General features: G+C 37.1%; 1 protein-coding gene across 1 annotated transcript; it reads left to right on the forward strand.

The window, feature by feature from the left end:
• The first annotated feature begins 437 nt into the window (after positions 1–437).
• Positions 438–6,605, forward strand: LOC100914867 (zinc finger protein 518A-like). Its single transcript, XM_023507264.2, has 3 exons — positions 438–1,853; positions 3,409–3,486; positions 3,574–6,605. Exon 3 carries the CDS (start codon positions 3,864–3,866, stop codon positions 6,519–6,521), a length of 2,658 nt encoding a protein of 885 aa, XP_023363032.1. The 5' UTR covers positions 438–1,853; positions 3,409–3,486; positions 3,574–3,863; the 3' UTR covers positions 6,522–6,605.
• The last annotated feature ends 12,786 nt before the right edge of the window (positions 6,606–19,391 follow it).

Below are 19,391 nucleotides of genomic sequence, written 5' to 3' on the forward strand. Positions count from 1 at the left end.
TAGGAGGATCAGAACATTTGTACACAGTTAACAAGATTATGTGATAATCAACTGTGATGAACTTGGCTCTTCTCAGCAATGTGGTGTGATCCAAGACAATTTCAATAGACTTGGGATGGAAAATGCCATCCACATCCAGAGAGAGAACTATGGAGACTGAATGCAGATTGAAGCATATTATTTTCACCTTTTTTCTGGTTTGCTTTCTCTTTTGCTTTTTCCCTTTTGTTCTGATTTTTCTTTCACAACATGACTAAGAAAATATGTTTAAAATGATTGTACATGTATAACCTTATATCAGATTGCTTGCTGTCTTGGGGAGGAGGGAGGTAAGGGAAGGAGGGAAAAAATGTGGAGCTCAAAATCTTATAAAACTGAAATGTTGAAAACTATTTTTACATGTAATGGGAAAAATAAAATACTATTGAGGAAAAAAAAAAGAATTCACAGATTGACTCCAGAAAAAATAAAAACAAACAAAAAAGCCAAAAAATAGGCTGTAAACTCCAAGACACATAGTGGTTCAGTTTAATAATTCAGTTCAGAAACAAATTCTGCAAGCCAACAGGAAAAAGACCCTCAACTACAAAGGACATTCTAATAACATGACTATTTCACACTCCCTGAAAAAGGGAATAGCATGTTCCAAAGAGCAGTGGAGCTCAGGATACAGCCCAGGGTGACTTAGCCTGCAAATCTGAGCTCAACCAAATAGAACAAAAGATGGTTATTTGATAATAAAGAAGAGTTTAAAACACTTTTAGAAATATAATCAGAAATGAAGAGACCAGTAAAAAATATCTTTCTAAATGTACACATGGAGACAGGGGTGACGGTGGAAATCTGGTAGATGCAACAGTGAAAAGGTAGACAGGAATATTATGGACATACCTTGATGACACTCTGCCTATAGGGGAATCGATGCCTTTTTTGTGGGACTACATTACAACATGAAAGAGTACATAAAGGCAGGGAATGAGGCAGAGGAATAATAGAGAGGATGTTTTGGAGTCAAATCAAGGGCTAGCAGTTAGAGAAAGGTGACATCTATGGTATAAGGAGACTGGGTGAGGAGGAAGGGTGAAGGAAGGAGGCCTTATTTTGGAGATAGAGAGGGTTCCACTGGTGAATTCTACAGGTGAAGGGAGATGAGCACCTTATACTGGGATAAGGTCCAGGTGATTTGGTACTTGAAAAGTCTACTAGTTCTAGGAGTCTGGGAGTTGGAGCTCCTGGGGGCAACTGAGACCTGGAAGAGTGGGAGAACAATAGATATAGGGAAGATCTTTTGTAGGAAAAAAAATAGTCAACCAAATAAAATAGAGATTAGTGATGGTTGTATAATCAGGGACATGGGGTGGGGGAGGGGCCCCTCTCATGGGACAGTGTCCTCTCTGACGCTTGAAATTATCGCATTGTTTTGAGAATAAGGCACAAGGAAAAGGGAAATCTAGAGGGTAAGCTCTATAAGAAGGGCAGAAAGCACCTAGAGGGTAAAGCCTAGAATGGATACCTTGGCACCTTTGATTGTATATAGAATGGCTCAGCAGCCACGGGTCCTAGTCTGACTTCAGGGGCTTCTTCAGCCTCTCTTCCTTCACTTCCCTCACCGAATAAGCCTTCTCTATCTCTTGCCCTAGGATTGAGCTTATTGGTAATATCCAGATGAAGAGTTATGGCTGCTGTCTGGGACTTGACCGACATGGAGCTCATGCCAGATATCATCTCTTCTTTTGATCAGTGTTCCAGATTGTGGCTTTCCCCCCCCCAAGCAATGTAATGTATGCCTTTTGTTCCTTGAAGAAGACAAGTGCTAAAGATTGGAGTCCTGGAGTATAGCCTTTCTTTAAATAGTAAGTTAAAGTGGGGAAAATTCTGAAATTTTGAAGGTGTTGCACCACAATATTCTAGTTTTCTGCGTAAATTATAAATAACTTCAAAAATTTGCTGAATAGAGAACATTGGGATCAGTTTTTTAAATCATGCCGACTTCCCAGAAGCATTTATGTGTGTGTGATGAAAAACCAACTATTTTAGAAAAAGATTGATATGAAAGATATAATAGTTATTGATGCTGTAGAGTCAGAAGAACAAAGAGTTTTAGAAGATAATTTTTCTCATGAACTGAAAAATGTGAAAGTTGATTTGTCAGATATAAGTATCCCAAATGAAACCCTACTGACCCATGAAATTGATGTATATAGACAATTATTTGAGAATAAATCACAGATTGCCAGAAAATCTGTTGGCAAAGAGAAAGTAGATGAAAGTCTTTTAAATGATTTAGAGGATTGTAATTTGTGGTATACACCTAATGTAGGATATGAAGAAGAAGGAATGAAAATGTCTGCAAAAATACTTAATTTCAGCTGTATAAAATATAGAGATAATATTCAATATAGCCCAAATGATTTGCAGAAATGTTTTCAGCTTTTGTTTTGCACTATGGAGAGTTATCTTTATATCCTTGCAAGAAGTGCAGGTTTTTCTGTAAATTGCTCAGTCATTTAACGAACACAGACGTAACCACCGAAGCACTTTAGTAAAATGTGGTATTTGTAAAGATGAGAATGTGTATACTTTATTAAACTTAACAAAACATACAGTTAATCATTGGGTTGTTGGTAATTTTTAATGTGAAAAATGCAAGTTCTCTACCAAGAGTACTGGCACTTTGTTCAGCATATTCATAGACACAATGCGATTCACTATCAACGTAGTAAATGCCATCATATCAGTTTTCAGCAAAGGAGGGTTTCAGTAGCATCTCTTTGTTCATTCCATTACTTTTCCCTTTAATTGTCAGTATTGTAACTAGAGTGCTGCCAGGAAGGACCAACTTTTAGAACATGTTTTAGCTTTGCACAAAGATCAATTATATGCAAAAGATAAACTGGGAAAGGGAAAAATGTGTATGGGGGGGAAAGAATAGTAAAGATTAGCTGGACTTAAGCTCATATTAAGAGAATATAAAATAGGAATATCAAAAAAGACACTGGAGATAAAAGGAGAACAGTGGAAATGACAGTAGAAAAAACATACAGGTGCTTAAAAATACTAATAAAATTCAGATGAAATCTGAAGAACAGAGAATGTATGAGAGCATTTGAACGAAGAAAGGAAGAAATTATACATATTTGAAAAGCAGAGTTAGGAGCAAGATGAACCAGAATCAGAAACAAGAAAGCTCTTCTCCACCAGTCAGTGTAGTAAACTACAAGATCAAATTCTGGCTGTGGATTTTTAAAGAATGTTATACATGGACCCAGAGTATTGATGATGAAAAATAATAAAATATCAGTTTTGTCAACTATAGGGATAAGTTTATGGGGTTCAAGATGATAGGTGGAAAACAACACATAGTTATAAAAATATTGTTTATCAATAAACTGAATTCATGTCTTCCAGGTATACTGCCAGATATAACAAAGGACAACACTACTGATTTGCAGCACCATACAGCTGAAACCACTGGATCATCTACAGGTGCTGTACTGCATAAATCTGGTTTAAATAACACAATTTGCACTAATACATTTAATCCATAATTGTTTTCTACTGCTCTGTTTGCAGGGAATGCAATATCGGAAAAAACAAAAAGCCGTCTTGGCTCAGGCTAAGAGTAAATTTTTACTCAGACAGTTGGTGCTGAGAAAAGTATACTTCATTTGTCAACAAATTCAGAATTGACTGCAGCTCCTTTGAATTTCATCACTACAATTAGAATAAGTAATAATGTTGGAGTATGGAAAAGTTGTGTTCCTCAAAGTCGTCCTCAAATATTGTGAGCCACAGTTAAAATCCCAGTTGATCTGGAATCTGTTGAAGTAAATTCTATTGAACCAAAACCACAGCATAGGAAGATGTTGAATAACTCCAGTATTAACGATCTGAACTATATGCCATCCTCTAATCAAGGATCATTACCTTTTCATAATTACTCAAAAATGGACATTTTGGATAACTCATGCAGGATTTCAGTGGCAGCACATAAAAACTCTGAAGAAGCTTCATCAAGCAAAGTGACTATACATCAGTATGGTTCGAGAAATGAACCAGCCATGTCATCAGTGGAGAGTAACACAAATCCAGACCTCCATCAAACAGCTCCATCAAAGATTTGTCAAACTTATTGCCCTTCGAACACTAAAAATACTTTTGAACCTTTAAAAAACCATTGTGAAGTTAACACAGAAATTTTAGAAACAGTACAAAATATTGACACACAGAATCTTCATGCTAATATAAGTCAAGACGTGGAGATTGTAACTGAGAAATCAGATTGGGAGGATAACTCTTCTGCTGATTCATTCACAATGCCTAAAATCACATCTGTTTTCTCACTTCAGAGTGAACAGGCATCTGATTTTTTGTCACCTGAAGAAAACCAGTTGTTACAAGATGTCTTGAAGGAAAAATCAAGTGTGGAAAAAGAGTCTTCTATAGCACCAAATAATGGTGAGCCACTTTTGAGAAGTGAGGGAAAGAGCAACATAATTCTTAAAGTTTCAGACAAACCATGTACTTTACCCATTTCAACTAGTAATGTGGGAACTGGCATACATATCAAAGCTCTCAGTGCCAGCAACTGTTCGACAAATACAGAAATAGATCGTGGGAAAGAAAAACAAGTACTATCAACACCAAAAGCTTTGGGAAACGTTGAGAAAGTATCCAGAATTACTAGTATTGGCACATTCCTGAAAACCCATTCTGATACAATAATAACTCAGCAACTTGTAAAAGACAAATTGCAAGCTACTTCAGAAAATTCTAGTGGCCTAGGTTCTTTTCATGTTCTGACTCCACCAATAAATTCGGAACCAAAAAAAACAATTTTAGTTCAATCAACTCCTAAAGGGTTTATTTTACCTTTGCATCTTGCTAGCAAATCTGGATTACAACTTGTTTCAGGAAGAAGTCTTTCATCAACTAATCCTCCAGGTATTTATATGACGCAAGGTGTATCATCATCTCTCCTTATAAACAAAAAACCTGGAATGATTCTAAGGTTAAGTAGCGGAGTACTTGGAAATGTTGCCAACATCACAGGTGAGAGTTCTCAAGTTTTTGGTGGAGCTGCAGCTAAAGAGCGTGACAAAACACCTTCTGTAAGAGCAGAATTGAAAAAGGATAATCCAAATGTAATCCACCCCTCTACTTTTGATACTAGACCTAATGTGACAATTAGTTCGGAAAATAGCATGCCATTTAAAGGAACATACATTATTAGAAATCCAGCAGAATCTTCAGTGAATAGAATTTCTTCTCAAATTACACTGCCTGAATGTCAAGGCAGTAAGTCATATACTTTGACTTCGGTGAAACAGCCAAGTGAAGCTCAGCAGAAACAGTCTCTTTATGCTCTGTTGCCTGATGGCCGGCAGGCAGTTCTTCTAAGATGTGTTACTCCCAATAAGTCACAAATAGGATCATCTGATTTATTACAGAGTAGCACTTATGATCTTCAAAATCATCAACCAAAGAAAACTGGAGGAACACAGCAAAAAATACTGCTGAAAATAATTAAGAACCCTGCTTTTGATAACAGCCAGTCAGTAAACAGTCCTAAGTCTTCATTACAGTTAGATATAATACAGTCCCATCAAACTTCCATAGAAAAGGAGAAACAACCAGTCTCTTCAAGTGATACCTTACCCTTAACAGATAGATTGACGCCAACAAATGCAACTACCGAAACTTCGACAGCAGCGGTATGCCCCACACCCCCTCAAGAGACAGTATCTACCACCAACCCTCCAGACCCACCACCATTAAGCTGTCAAACAGATGGTTTGTTTGGGAGTAGCTTTAGTAACAGAAAATCTACCAGAAGACGGATTTCAAAAATAAAAACTCACAAAAGACATAAATCTTCTGAATCTATGATTAAGTATAAAAATAGGAACTTTGGACCAAAATGGAGGGGAAATTTCCAGGAATGGCCTAGGAAAAAAGTAATGTTGCATAGGAAGAGTAAAAGAAAAACTAAATCTGAAGATTTTCATGACAAAGACTTTTACAGACCAAGGTTTCCTAAGGACACTGTTAGGACTTTGAGACTTTTCCCTTTTCGTTCTACACAGCTGGTTAAATGCCCTAGAAGAAACCAGCCAGTTGTGGTTTTAAACCATCCTGATGCAGATGCTCCAGAAGTGATAAATGTAATGAAAACTATCGCTAAGTTTAAAGGGCATGTACTCAAGGTTTCATTGTCAAAAAGAACAATTCAGGCACTTCTGGAACCAGCATGTTATAACATTTCTAAAGCGAATACTGATGACTTTTCTGCCAAGAGACATGTATTTAAACCTGTGAAAGAAAGATTTGTGTTAAAATTAACACTTAAAAAGACAAGCAAAAATAATTATCAGATTGTGAAAACTACCTCTGATAATACTCTGAAGGCTAAGTTTAACTGCTGGTATTGTGGTAGAGTATTTGACAATCAGGATGCTTGGGTGGGACACGGACAGCGACATTTAATGGAAATTACTTGGGATTGGCATATGTTAGAGTAATTTACCTTGATTATTAAAAAATAAAATTAAAAGAAAAAAAAAAAAGAATTCAGAGTAAAGAGAGAGACCTGATGATTATAGGGATCAGGAATTAGAGAATAAGGGTTGAGAGTAGACAGAGAATAATGATGAGAGTGAGAGAAATCCATTTTGGAAAATGGCATAAAAAATAAATTTTAAAATTAAGGACATATCAAACATATAGGGAACTGAATTAAACTTATAAAAAGAACCATGCCCCAATTGATAAATGATCAGTAGATATGAACTATATGCCCAAAGGGCTATAAAATCATGCATATTCTTTGACCTAACCACTATTAGGGATGAATCCCCAAAGAGATTTAAAACAAGGAAAAGGACCTATATGTACAAAAATATTTATAGCAGCTCTCTTATCAGGGCAAAAAAAAAAAAAAGGAAACTGAGGGGATGCCCATCAATTGGAGAATGGCTAAATAAATTGTGGTATGTGATTATGATGGAATATTATTGTTCTATGGGAAATGCTGAGCAGGATGCTCTCAGAAAAACCTGGAAAGTCCTCCATGAACTCAAAGTGAAATGTACTGTGTACAAAATAATAGCAAAGTTCTGGTATGGTCAGCTGTGAATAACTTTGCTATTCTCAGCAATACAGTGATCCACAACTACTGTGAAGGACTTATGATGAAAAATCCTATCCATACCTAGAGAAAGAACTGATTGTGTATGAATACAGATAGAAACATACTCTCTCTCTTTTTTACTTTATTTTTCTTGAGGGTTTTTTTAAGGGGGGGAGATCTATGTTTTCTTTCACAACATGACTTTTATGGAAATGTTTTGCAATATTTAACATGCTTTCTTAATGGGGGTTGGGGATGGGGATAAGGGAGAGAATCTGGAACTCAAAGGTTTAAAAACAAATGTTTAAAAATTGTTTTAAATGTAATTGGAAAAAAAATATTTTTAAAAATTAAGGAACAGAAAGGGGAGAAAAAGAAGGGTCTATTTGACCGAGAGGAAAAACGATGGAGAAGACGTATATAACCAGATAAAAGTAGGAGAGAAAAAAGAACTAAATATACAAAACCCTAGAGGAAAAGGAGTATTAAGCTAGAAGTGAGGATTAGAGATGAAGGAAAAAAAGCCAATAGGAATAGGACCATCTTAGAAAAAGATTAGAGTAAAAGTACTTTTCAGAAACTTTACTTTTTTTAACTTTAAAAGATTAAAGTACTAAAGGAACGTAATACTATGTTTATAGCAGAAAAAGGAACTCGAAACTGAAAAGCTTCTGCACGGACAACATTAAGGCATTTAGGATAAGAAGGGAAATAGTTGAATGGAAAAAAAATCTGTATAAAATTTCTCTGACTAGGGTTTGATATCCAGGATATATAAACAATTTATACATACATATGTGTATATACATATGCATATACAGGCATATCTCATTATATTGTTCTTTGCTTTATTGTGCTTTGCAGATAGTGCGTTTTGTTTTTTGATTTTTTTTTAAACAAATGGAAGGTTTGTGGCAACCTTGTGTTGAGCAAGTCTATCTGCAATATTTTTCCAACAGCATGTGCTCACATTGTATCTTTGTGTCATGTTTTGGTACTCACAATGTTTCAAACTTTTTCATTATTATTATATCTGTTATGGGAATCTGTGATCAGTGATCTTTGATGTTACTATTAGAATTGTTTTGGGGTACCACAGATTGTGTTATATAAGATGACTTTATTGATAAATGTGTGTGTTCTGACTGCTCCACCTGTAGGCTGTTCCCCTGTCTCTCTTGGGCCTTCCTACTCCCTGAAACACAACAGTATTGAAGACTATTCCATAAAATTAGTTGATAAAGCAGTGGCAAGGTTTGAGAGGATTGACTCCAATTTTGAAAAGTTCTGCTGTGGCTAAAATGCTATCAAACAGCATCTTATGCTCCAGAAAATTTCATAAAATTGAGTCCATCTATGCAGTATACTTTGTTCTTGTCTTTATCAGCAATCACCTAATGAGTCAGCATTCATCAACATCAAGGCAAGACCCTCTACCAGCAAAAAGATTACAACTTGTTTAAGGCTCAGATAATGCTTAGCATTTTTTTTTTTTAGCAAGAAAGTATTTTTAATTAAGATAAGTACATTTTTAAAAGACATAATACACTTAATAGACTACAGTATAGTGTAGACATAACTTAGATGCACAAGGAGACCAAAAAATTCATATGACTGACCTTATGATAATTGCTTTATTGTGGTGGTCTGGAATAAAATCTGCAATATCTCTGAGGTATGCCAGAATATGTGTGTGTGCATATATATGTGCACATACATACACATGTGTGTATATACACATACATATATGTGTATATAATTAACCATTCTCTAATAGTCAAATGATATATTCTCAAAAGTTCTCAAAGAAGTATTTCACAACTACATGAAAGGATGTTCCAAATCACTAATGATAAGAGAAATGTGAATCAAAACAACCCCAAGGTTTCACTTCACACCCTGCAAATTGGTAACAATGACAAAAAATGACAAAAGTCAGTGTTGGAGGGGGTGTGGGAAGATAGGCACACTAATACATTGTTAGTAGTACTGTGAAATGGTACAATCATTTTGAAAAACTACTTTGAATCATGCAAATAAAGTGAATAAAATGCTTATATCCTTTGACCCAGAGATTTTATTTCTAGGCATTTACCCCAAGGATGTCACTGACAAGGAGAAAGTCCCTTCCCCGTATACGCCAAAATCTTTATAGCAGCACTTTTGGTATTAGTGAAAAATGGGAAACAAAGTAGACGCCCGTTGTTCAGGGAATAGCTAAACACACTGTGGTACATAACTGTAATGGAATATTCATGTGCTGTAAGATGTCCAGCATGGAAAGATCTTCATGAACTTATGCAGAGTGAAGTCAGCAGAATCAAGAAAACCATCTAGTAACTATAATGTTAGTGGAAAGAACGACAACCCCCCCTCCAAATCCAAAATAAATGTAAAAAAGTAAATAATAAACTTACAAAGATCAAGAATGACTCAAATGAAGAAAATATGAGAATATATACTTAATCTACCCTTTTATGGAGGTGGAAGGACTATGGTTGTCTCACACTGCCCATTTTCGGGCCTTTTTCAATGTCCTGATCAGGTATGTTCTCCCCTACTTTTCTTTTCCTCTTTACAAAATGCTATTTGTCACATGGGATGGCTCTCTGGGAGGGGTAGAGGTCTACATGGTATATTATGAGGATATAAGAAACTAAAGGTATAACCCTCCCCCTTTTAAAATAACAAGCCAGCCTGTGGACTTCGTCTTGTTGAAGAATTAACATCCTTGTTCCCCATGTTGATATTAATGAACTGCTGAAAAGTACATAAATGCCCAAAGCCTCCAATGGGTATATAATACAAGCATTAGAAAATTTTTAAAAGGTCTTTTAAAAAAATCATGCTACCTATGCTGAAAATGATTTAGCTGACTTTGGACAAAAGCTCCATGATTTCCTCCATGTAAATGATTCTTCCACTTGCATATAGCAACCCAACTTATTTTCTCAACCTGTATTCTTGTTCCTGTCCTGTAAATCCCTGGCATCCTCAAGGATTCTCTACTACATCAGTGATTCTCAGAGTGCGCTCCAGGAATCCATTCCCTCGAAGACCTTTGCAAGAGGGCTGAGAAGTCAAACTATCATCATCATCATCATCATCATCATCATACTTTTTATACTGCTAATGTCGTAAATAACAGTAGATGGAAAGCACATAAATAAAAGCTCTTGGGAAGGGGTCTTCAATAATTTTCAAGAGCGCAAAGTGGTCCTGAGACCCAAAAGTTTGAGAATCACAAATCAACATGAAAGCCTTCCTGGTTTCCCCAGATTCTAGTACTGTCTTCCCAAATTACTTAATACTTAATGTGTGTGTTTGTGTGTACACACATATATACAGGTATATATAACACCTGTCCCAAAGCCCAGTGTTCTAAAACATTTTTGTTTACATTTTAAAAATTTTCATAGGAAGTAGTTTTTTGTTCCTTTTAATAGAATTTTCTTTTTGTTTTATTGGTTTTTGAGAAGTATCGTGGCTTGGCTTCAACCTTGTTTTTCTTGTTCAGTCATTCAATTGTGTCCGACTCTGTGATCCTGTGAACTACAGCATGCCAGTATCGTCCATGGGAGGTTTTCTTGGCAAAGATACTGAATGGGTTGACGTTTTCTTCTCCAGTGAAGTAAGGCAAGCAGATGTTAAATGACATGCCCAGGTTCACACAGCTAATAAATGTCTGAGGCTAGTTTTGAACCCAGGTCTTCTTGTCTCCAGGCCCAGCACTTTTTTCATGGTGCCACTAGTTGCCTCAACTTACTGCATTTATTGGCATGGTGTAGTTCTCAAAAGTCTAAATGTTACTGATACATGAAAAAGTCATTGGGACCGTTTTCATGATTTGAATGCATGTCTTACTGTACTGTTTGTTGTATTGTTAAGCATGGTATATTAATCTAATAGACCATTGTTGCAGCCAATTTGACTTAGCTGCCAGCCCGGATGTAGACACACAAATCAATCATGATCCTGATGGTCTTGTGTAGGAGCTGAAAGATCAGTCAGTGATGGGGGCATGAGGCCTATTAGACCAGTCACCAGGTGTAGTGTTCTTCTTTTCTAAAAATATAATGTTCTCTGGGAGCAGGTTTCTTGGGGAGCTTCTGGAGGCAGTCTTTGTTTCAGTTCAAAGTAATAATCACCCCAAATGCAGCCAGGAGTTAAAGCCCAGTCCTTTATTGTCTCTTCCAAAATATCCCCGTTAGCTTTCTTTGAGGCCTATCTCTCTCCTTGGTTCCAAGAGCTCTTGCCGCTAGTCATTTGCCTCTTCCAGCTTCAGCCTCTCTTCTTCCGAATCGCCCACTCTGCCCGACTGCACTCTCTGGCTTCTCAGTCTCCTCAACTGACTCCTGGCTGAGGCTCCTCCTTTTATATGCCCTTTTAGAGGTGTGAACTCAAGGGTTGACTCCTCCTCCGAGAGTGGGATTGTGGGAGCTGTGACTGTGAATCTCCTCCCCTGGCCTTGTGAATCTCCCAACTGAACCACAAGTCAGGACTTGTGAATCTTGTAGAACTCCAATGAGTACTTAAATACATTAGTAAGCTAGAGAACTTGCTAAGTACCATGCTAAATTAGACCACCAACTTATCACTTTGTAAGAATCCTAACAACCATGCTAAGTTATGATGTTACAGAGAATCCTGAAGGTGGTTATACATCTAGGTGCCGGTAGCAGATGGCTTCTGGGAAATGTGCCTTGCATGTAATTGCAGATGTTTACAACTGTATATGTGAACTACTGCATTCCTGAGAATGCTTATTTTTTTATCTTCCTGTTATGTTTGTTTGACAGTTTTTTATTGTGTGCATGCTATAGTAATGTTTATTAATTGTTCTGTGTACCTGCTACTGCTTATATTATTGTCTTTTCTATATGGGCCTTCAAAGGTGATATTCTATATAATGCCATGTCTATTGCATGTATTATGAATGTGCATTTTTATTTCATTTTAAACAATACCAAAAGTTGGTTATCTGGGATACCAGGAAATCGCCTTTATTATTTTTAAAGTATTGATATTTGTGTTTCTACTGAATATTTATAGGTTTTTGACCTGCACCAGCTTACCTATGCAAAGGACCACGAAGAGTTTAGAACCATGGAGAATGTACCCCAGTCTCAAGACTTATTGTTATAAGACTCTCTCCTTATTGGTAGAGATGAAGGCTCTGCCCTGTTTGAGGGGCAGGGCAGAGTAGGCTAGAAGAGAGAGTTTCAGTTCTCAACCAGTCCCTTTTGGGACTCTCCAAGTAAGAATTTCCCTTGCATCCCTCTTTAGGACTGTCTGAAGGTTAGTCCCCGTTTGTCACTCCTCACACTTTGAGTCTTCAAGCATTGAATTGTTTCTGGTTTGTAACTTCAAGAAAGAAGATTAAGAAGAAAAAGACTCCAGGGAGACTTGAGAGGAGTGAGTAGTTTCTATTATGTACCTATCTCCAACTAATTATGCTAGAGACTTCAGAGAGTTTCCCCTTGGATTAGATCAAACCTTTCGATTGTCTTGGTTCAGCTGAAATGCTCATTCCAAGTGAGAGAGCTCCTTCACCCTGTATTGTTGGACATATATTGTCCTATGTATCTTCTCTGATTTTTCTTTAGCTAACCGATTTGGATAAATAGGTTTCTTTGCTATTGTCCATGTGTGTTCATTGTGGAAATGGTATTAGGTAGGAAAGAAGTCAAACCTTGGATATAGAGCTTGGGATGCTCCTTCCCCCCAGAATGCCCAAATAACCAAAAGTTAGCTCAAACTCAATCATCTCGCCTATGGTAATAACATTTAAGGGACAGATAGATATAATTCTGTAACCTTCCTGAGTGTGAGAACCATTTCCATTTTGTCTTTGTATCTTCAGCACCCAGCATGGTGCCTAGCACACACTAGTCATGTATTAAATGATTGTTGCTCGATGAACAGAGGAAACATCTAATAGAGCATTATTTTCCCCAAGGGTTCTTCTAATACCTGATACCAGAAATACTTTATATGAAATCTTTCATTAACATATAAACCAAATCCATCATAAAGAGCATAAACAACTTGGAAAGCTGTAAGAATTCCAATCGATATAATGGGCATCCATGATTCCTGAACATCACTGCTGAAGGAGGCCTTCCAGAACCTCTCATAGAAAGGTAATGAATTCAGGATGCAGAGAAGGAGATATATTTGTTGGACATATGGACAATGCCAGAATTTATATCGAGTAACTAAGTACATTTGTTTTAGAAAACGTTTATCTTTATTTTTCAGTGGGGTGGGTTTGAGAGAGAGAAAAAAGATTTCTGTTCATTTAAAAAACCTTTAATAAAAAAAGATAACATTCAACAGCAACAACCTTAGTTGAACTACAATAGACGACATAATGATACTTCCCCATTAAGATCAAAGCTCACCCTGGCATGGGTTCTGTCAATAAAAAGTTATTATAATAAAAAAAAAGAAAAAAAAAGATCAAAGCTCGAATTTCCTTTCCTTTAACAAATAACTGTATATAACCATAATTTGTAGTTATTATCATCATTATTATTATTTTTTGCTGAGGCAATTGGGATTAAGTGACTTGCACAGGGTCGCATAGCTAGGAAGTATTAAGTGTCTGAGGTCAAATTTGAACTCAGGTCCTCCTGACTTCAGGGCTGGTGCTCTATCCAGTGCATCACCTAGCTGCCCCTGTAGTTATTCTTTAGTATTATTTTGCTTAATTGTTCTCAGAGAGTATGTCTTGTAAATTTGTATTTGTCTGCTGTATTGAATCAAAGCTTATCAATAAAACAAGATGAACTTAAAAATATTAAGGTCCCCTATCCATTTAGAATGTATTGTGGAATATAGTTTAAGGCATGGGCCTAAGCCTAATTTCCCCCAGACTGCTTTCCAGTTTTCTAAGCAGTTTTTATTCCCTAGGTACTTATATTTTTCACTTTATCAAACAATGAATTATAGAGTTATAGTGTTTCTGATTCTCTTGCTTGTTCTGTTCCACTGATTTATCTCTCTATTTTTTAACCAATGCTGGATCATTTGGATAATTGCTGCTTTCTAATATAATTTGAGGTGTAGAAATGCCATTTCCTATGTTCAGAAGGACTGCATATGTTTAACCTGTATTGGATTACTTGCTGTTTAGGAAGGAGGAAAGCAGGGAGAGAAATTTAGAACACAAGATTTTGCAAGGGTGAATGTTGAAAACTATCTTTGCATGTATTTTGAAAAATACAAAGCTATTACTATTTTTAAGAATGGGGCAAAAAAGGTTTATTTTTTTCTATGGCCATTCAATTTTCTCCAGAGGTCTATCAGATAATGTTTTAAAATGACTAAAGCAAAATAACAAAACTATATTTAAAAAGTAAAAAAAAAAAAATGTTATTTCCCCCTTCATTTCTGCTTCTTTTCACTATTTCCCTTTATATTTTAGATCTCTTGTTTTTAAAATGAATTTTATTAATATTTTAATCAAATTCTATAAAGTATTACTTTGATCATTTGAATTGGCATAGCATCAGAAGTATAAATTCATTTTGGTAGTATTGTCCATGTAAATCATCAGCATTCCTATATGTCACAAACAAAACTCTGCAAGAAGAGATAGTAAAAAAAAAAAATACCTTATTTAAAATAACTCTAGACAGTCTGAGAATATCCCTGCCAAAAACAAACTCAGGAACTATATAAACAAAATTATATAAATATGCTTTTTTTTTTTTACAAATAAAATCAGGTTAAATAATTGGAAAAATATTCATTGTTCATGGGAGCAACATAGGGTCAACATAATAAAAATGACAATTGTACCCAAACTAATTTATCATATTCAAAGCCAACCCAATCAAATTACCAAAAATATTTTACTCAATTAGAAAAAAAGAATAACAAAATTCATCTGGAAGAACAAAAAGTCAAGAATATCAAGGGAATGATTAAAAAAAATGTAAAGGAAGGAAATTAAGCAATACCAGATCTTAACATATTATAAAGTAGTAATTATCAAATTATCAAAACTACCTGGTACTGGCTAAGAAATAAAAAAGGTAGATCAATGGAACAGAGTAGACATACAATTTACAGCAGCAAATAAACAAAATAATCTCATATTTGACAAGTGTAAAGATTTAAGATTTGGGGATAAGAATTCATTATTAGGTAAAAAGTTGTTGGGGAAACTGCAGTATGGAAGAAACTGGGCATAGACCGGTATTTTCCAACATTTACCAAGATAAGGTCAATAGGTACATAACCTAGATATAGAGATTTTTCAAGAAAATGAAAAAAAACAGCACGTGTGTAGGAGTGAAAACAGTGAATGGTATTGATGAGGACAATGCAGCCTCTCCCAGAAGAGCATCTGCATTCCGTGGGAAAGACTCTCTTCCCATACATTATGCACCTTTTGGATGTAAAACCTACATTCCCTGGGAAAGACTCTCTTCCCACACATTATGCACCTTTTGGATGCAAAATCTACATTCCCTGGGAAAGACTCTTTTCCCACACCCTATCTCCAGTATGTTCCTTTCAGATGCAAAACCCAAATTGTTGTTTCTGTATATAAGTAAGCCCTGAGAAAATGTCTCTGCAATTCTTTGACATTGCCCATTAAGAGAACATCTTGGTGTCTCTCTCTTTAATAAAGTGCCTTATCTTATCACAACCTTTTGTGTAGCATTTCTCCCTACGAACCCGCCCTAACTTGGTGGTTTGGAGAACTAGGAGACCAACCCATATTCCTGCCAGGATCCATACCTCATCAGTATGAATAATCCAAGATTGAGGTTTGGTAGGATATAATCATTAAAGTTGTCTGGGAATTCATGAGAGGACAAGATGGAGTTGAACTAATTCACCAAGAAGTCAGGATGAGGAAAAAGAAACTCAGGAGATAGTGCAGGGTCTTGACCAGTGAGAAAACTGAGGGGTCAAAGGATTGGAGATCTTGGTGTGGAAGAAGAGTAGTATTTAAGGAAAGGCAGAGGGAGAGATGAAAGACCAATAAGTCATGTTCAGAGAAGGAGGTTTTGGAATATTTGAACCTGAAGGTGGTACATTTGCGGGTGATGGCAAGATCCAGAGGATGACCATCTTTATGTGGGCTTGAGGTGAAGTGGAGGAGGAGCTCGTGGGAATTGAATAGATGAAGGAACTGAGTGGTTAGAGAATCTGAGGGAGAGTCAATATGTATTTTGAAGTCTCCTGGTGTTGAGGTTAGGAACCGAATGTTGAGGTGTAGACCACATGTTGAGGTCTACATTTGGGGTACCTAAATGAAATTAGGGTTTAGTTAAGGTCTAGCGGCAGGTTTGGGGTACAGGGAGTCAAACAGAGTTCCCCTGCAACCCCCTTAGATTCGGCGTAAGGATACGGCGGTATATGAGGTCTAGAAGCGGCGCGGATTCCCAATAAAAGCATTTATTGGCCCAGAGAGCTAGATTAATAAAAGAGGTTTATTATTGAGTTTAGAAGTAGGAGATAGGTGAAGGTAGAGATAAGGAGGGCACTGGACAGAGGGTCCAGTGGACAGAGGGTCCTCACATGGCGACCATGTTTGGAATCTCTGCAAAGAGGGGTTCCCACTGAGGTCCTTTTAAGTTGGAGACTTAGCTCGAGGGGCTTTGGGGTGTAGCCCCAGAGTTGGCTCAGATCCGGGTGGGGCTGGGACAGGTCGGGACCTTCTATTGGAATTCAGAAGGACCAGGATTTGTGAGTCAAAGGGTAATTTACATTAGCTAGGGGGGTTGGGAATCAAAGATTGGAATCTTTCCCACATCACTGGCATGAGGGCAGAAGTTGGGGAAGAGAGAAAAATTGTGAACCAGACACTGAACTCATTGGGGAAGGAAGGAAAGTGACAGGAGGCAACAACTACCAGGATGTTGATTGGGTGGTAGATATTAATAGCATAAAGAAAGAGAGATTAATGAATGATTGAGGGGATAGAGGAAGAACCTGGAAGTGGCAACTGGGAGCAAGAAATATTCCGACTCTTCTGTCATTATTAGTGAGCAGAAAAGAATGAGGGAAACTGCAGCCAGTATCAGAAAAATTGGCGAGGGAGATTGTGTCTTCTTGAAGTGTGAGAGATGAGGGGTGAGAGATACTCTAACAGCAATGGAGTTCCTAGGCCAGTGTTGTGGGTTTGTGCAAAAAAAATCGCAGCCCCGATCTGCAGGCAAGGTTTTTTTGGGGGGGGGGTTTTGGCCAAAAATGGGTTTATTACACTGAGAAACAACTTCCTCAATTGGCCAAATCCAGAAAGGAATTAGCAAAGGTTGGACCAGCCTTAGATTATATTGGGTTTCTATGGTTTGGAGCTAGGGAGTGATTAGGGGCTAATTTTCAATTCAATAAAGGGTGGTGATTTTGCCCCAGGCCAAGGTGATTATCAGATCATTTGGGAGTGAGAGATTCCCATGGGAACCAGATAGCTTTCCCAAGGGAGATCAGGTAGGTGGGAATCATTTTTAGGAATTTCCCCAAGCCAGGTGGCCCATCCTCCACAAAGGGCAGGGAGACACAGTCTTTATTACATCAATCTGGAGGGAACCAGGTTTCAGTAAGAAATGATAGATAGAAAGCGGGTGGGGGGGGGGGAGGAAAATATTTAAGATAAAGGAAAGTTTGTCACCTATAGCAATAGACATTCCAGAGGTCACACTAGAAGTTGTTTGTTTGTTTCTTTTTCCTTTTTAAGGAGCACTTTGTAATTCAACTTTTGCAAGTTTTTTGTGTGCTTTGGTTTGTTGATCCCCAGATTCATATCAATTTGTAGCTATTTGCAGTGAGATTTCCCTTAAGTATTCCCATAAGTATTGCTTCTTATGTTTTATTATTAGAATGTAGAAATGTTGATTTTTGAAAATTTATTTTGTAGTCTGCAATTTTGCGGAAGCTACTATCTCAATTATTATCTCTAACGATTCCTTAAGATTTCCCAAGTATACCATTGTATCAGTAAATAAGGACACTTTAATCTCTACTTTATCTATCTGTGCCTTTTAATTTCTTTCTCATGTCTTATTGCTGTTGCTGGCATTTCCAGAACTATATCAGATAATAGGGGACAGTGAACATCCCTGCTTTACTCTCATATTTACTAGAAGTATAAATTTCCATGTATTTTAATTTTCATTCCTAGAAAAGTATCTCCATTGCATATGATACTTCCTTTTTTTTTTTTTTTTTAAGCCTCACGGTATCTTTATTTATTTTTTTAAAATAACTTTTTATTGCCAGAACCCATACCAGGGTAATTTTTTTTTTTAACAACATTATCCCTTGCACTCACTTCTGTTCCGATTTTTCCCCTCCCCCAGATGGCAAGCAGTCCTATACATGTTAAAGAGGTTTTGGTTCTAGATAGATGCTTTTGATGTAAATTGTGTCTCCTTTAATCTGTGGGGGAAGGGTGATTTGGGGTCTCCAACCCTCCCGACCTCTAGGAGGGACACACCCTCCTGTCCATAAGGGAAACTCCCAAGATAAGTAATCTCGTTCAATTTTGAATTACATTGAATTGAAAATCCATTTCGGGACCAAAGATCAAAACAGCCCCAAAATATCTAGTGCCTTATGCCTGTACATTTCACAACAAAAGTCCTAACAGGATTTTTTTTGCCCACTAAGAAAGCTGTCTTCTTAGTGTAAATAAATCCCCTTTTGCCACAAACTTGGGGTTTGCGAATACTTTCGCAAAGAATCAGCGATATCGAACAGAAGGGATTTCTTACCTCAATTCTCACACCTCAACATTTGGAGGCCTGCTACAGGGATCCCCAAGAGCCCGGCCAAGGTAAGCCTTCTCTTGCTGATTGTCTGTTCTATAGCTAAGACATGCAAATACCTGGGAAGATCTGAGTCATTGGGAACTCCAGGCTCCGGCAGAATTCCTTGGCTGAGGATGCTCAGAGTAGGAATTCCGGTGCTCTAACAGAAGTTGGGGAACTTCTGTCATCACCCTCTCTAGGGTCGCCTAAGAGAGAACGTGGTGCTATAGAATTGGAGAAATCTAAGGCTTGTGGCAAAATGGGACGATCTACTTCTATCCCTAAGGATTCTCTCTTAGGCTGTCTCTTTAAAAAGAGACAAATTCAGTTTGAAAGATCTCAAGACTAAGAAACTCATTTACTCTTGCAAGGCTGCCTGGCCTCAATATATCTTGGAGAATGGGGAAAATGGCCAATTCATGGCTCAATTTACTACAGCACTATCCAGCAGCGTGATTTGTTTTGCCAAAGGCCAGGCAAGTGGGCTGAAG

This window comes from Sarcophilus harrisii, chromosome X, assembly GCF_902635505.1.
Source record: "Sarcophilus harrisii chromosome X, mSarHar1.11, whole genome shotgun sequence".
NCBI classification, from domain to species: Eukaryota; Metazoa; Chordata; class Mammalia; order Dasyuromorphia; family Dasyuridae; genus Sarcophilus; species Sarcophilus harrisii.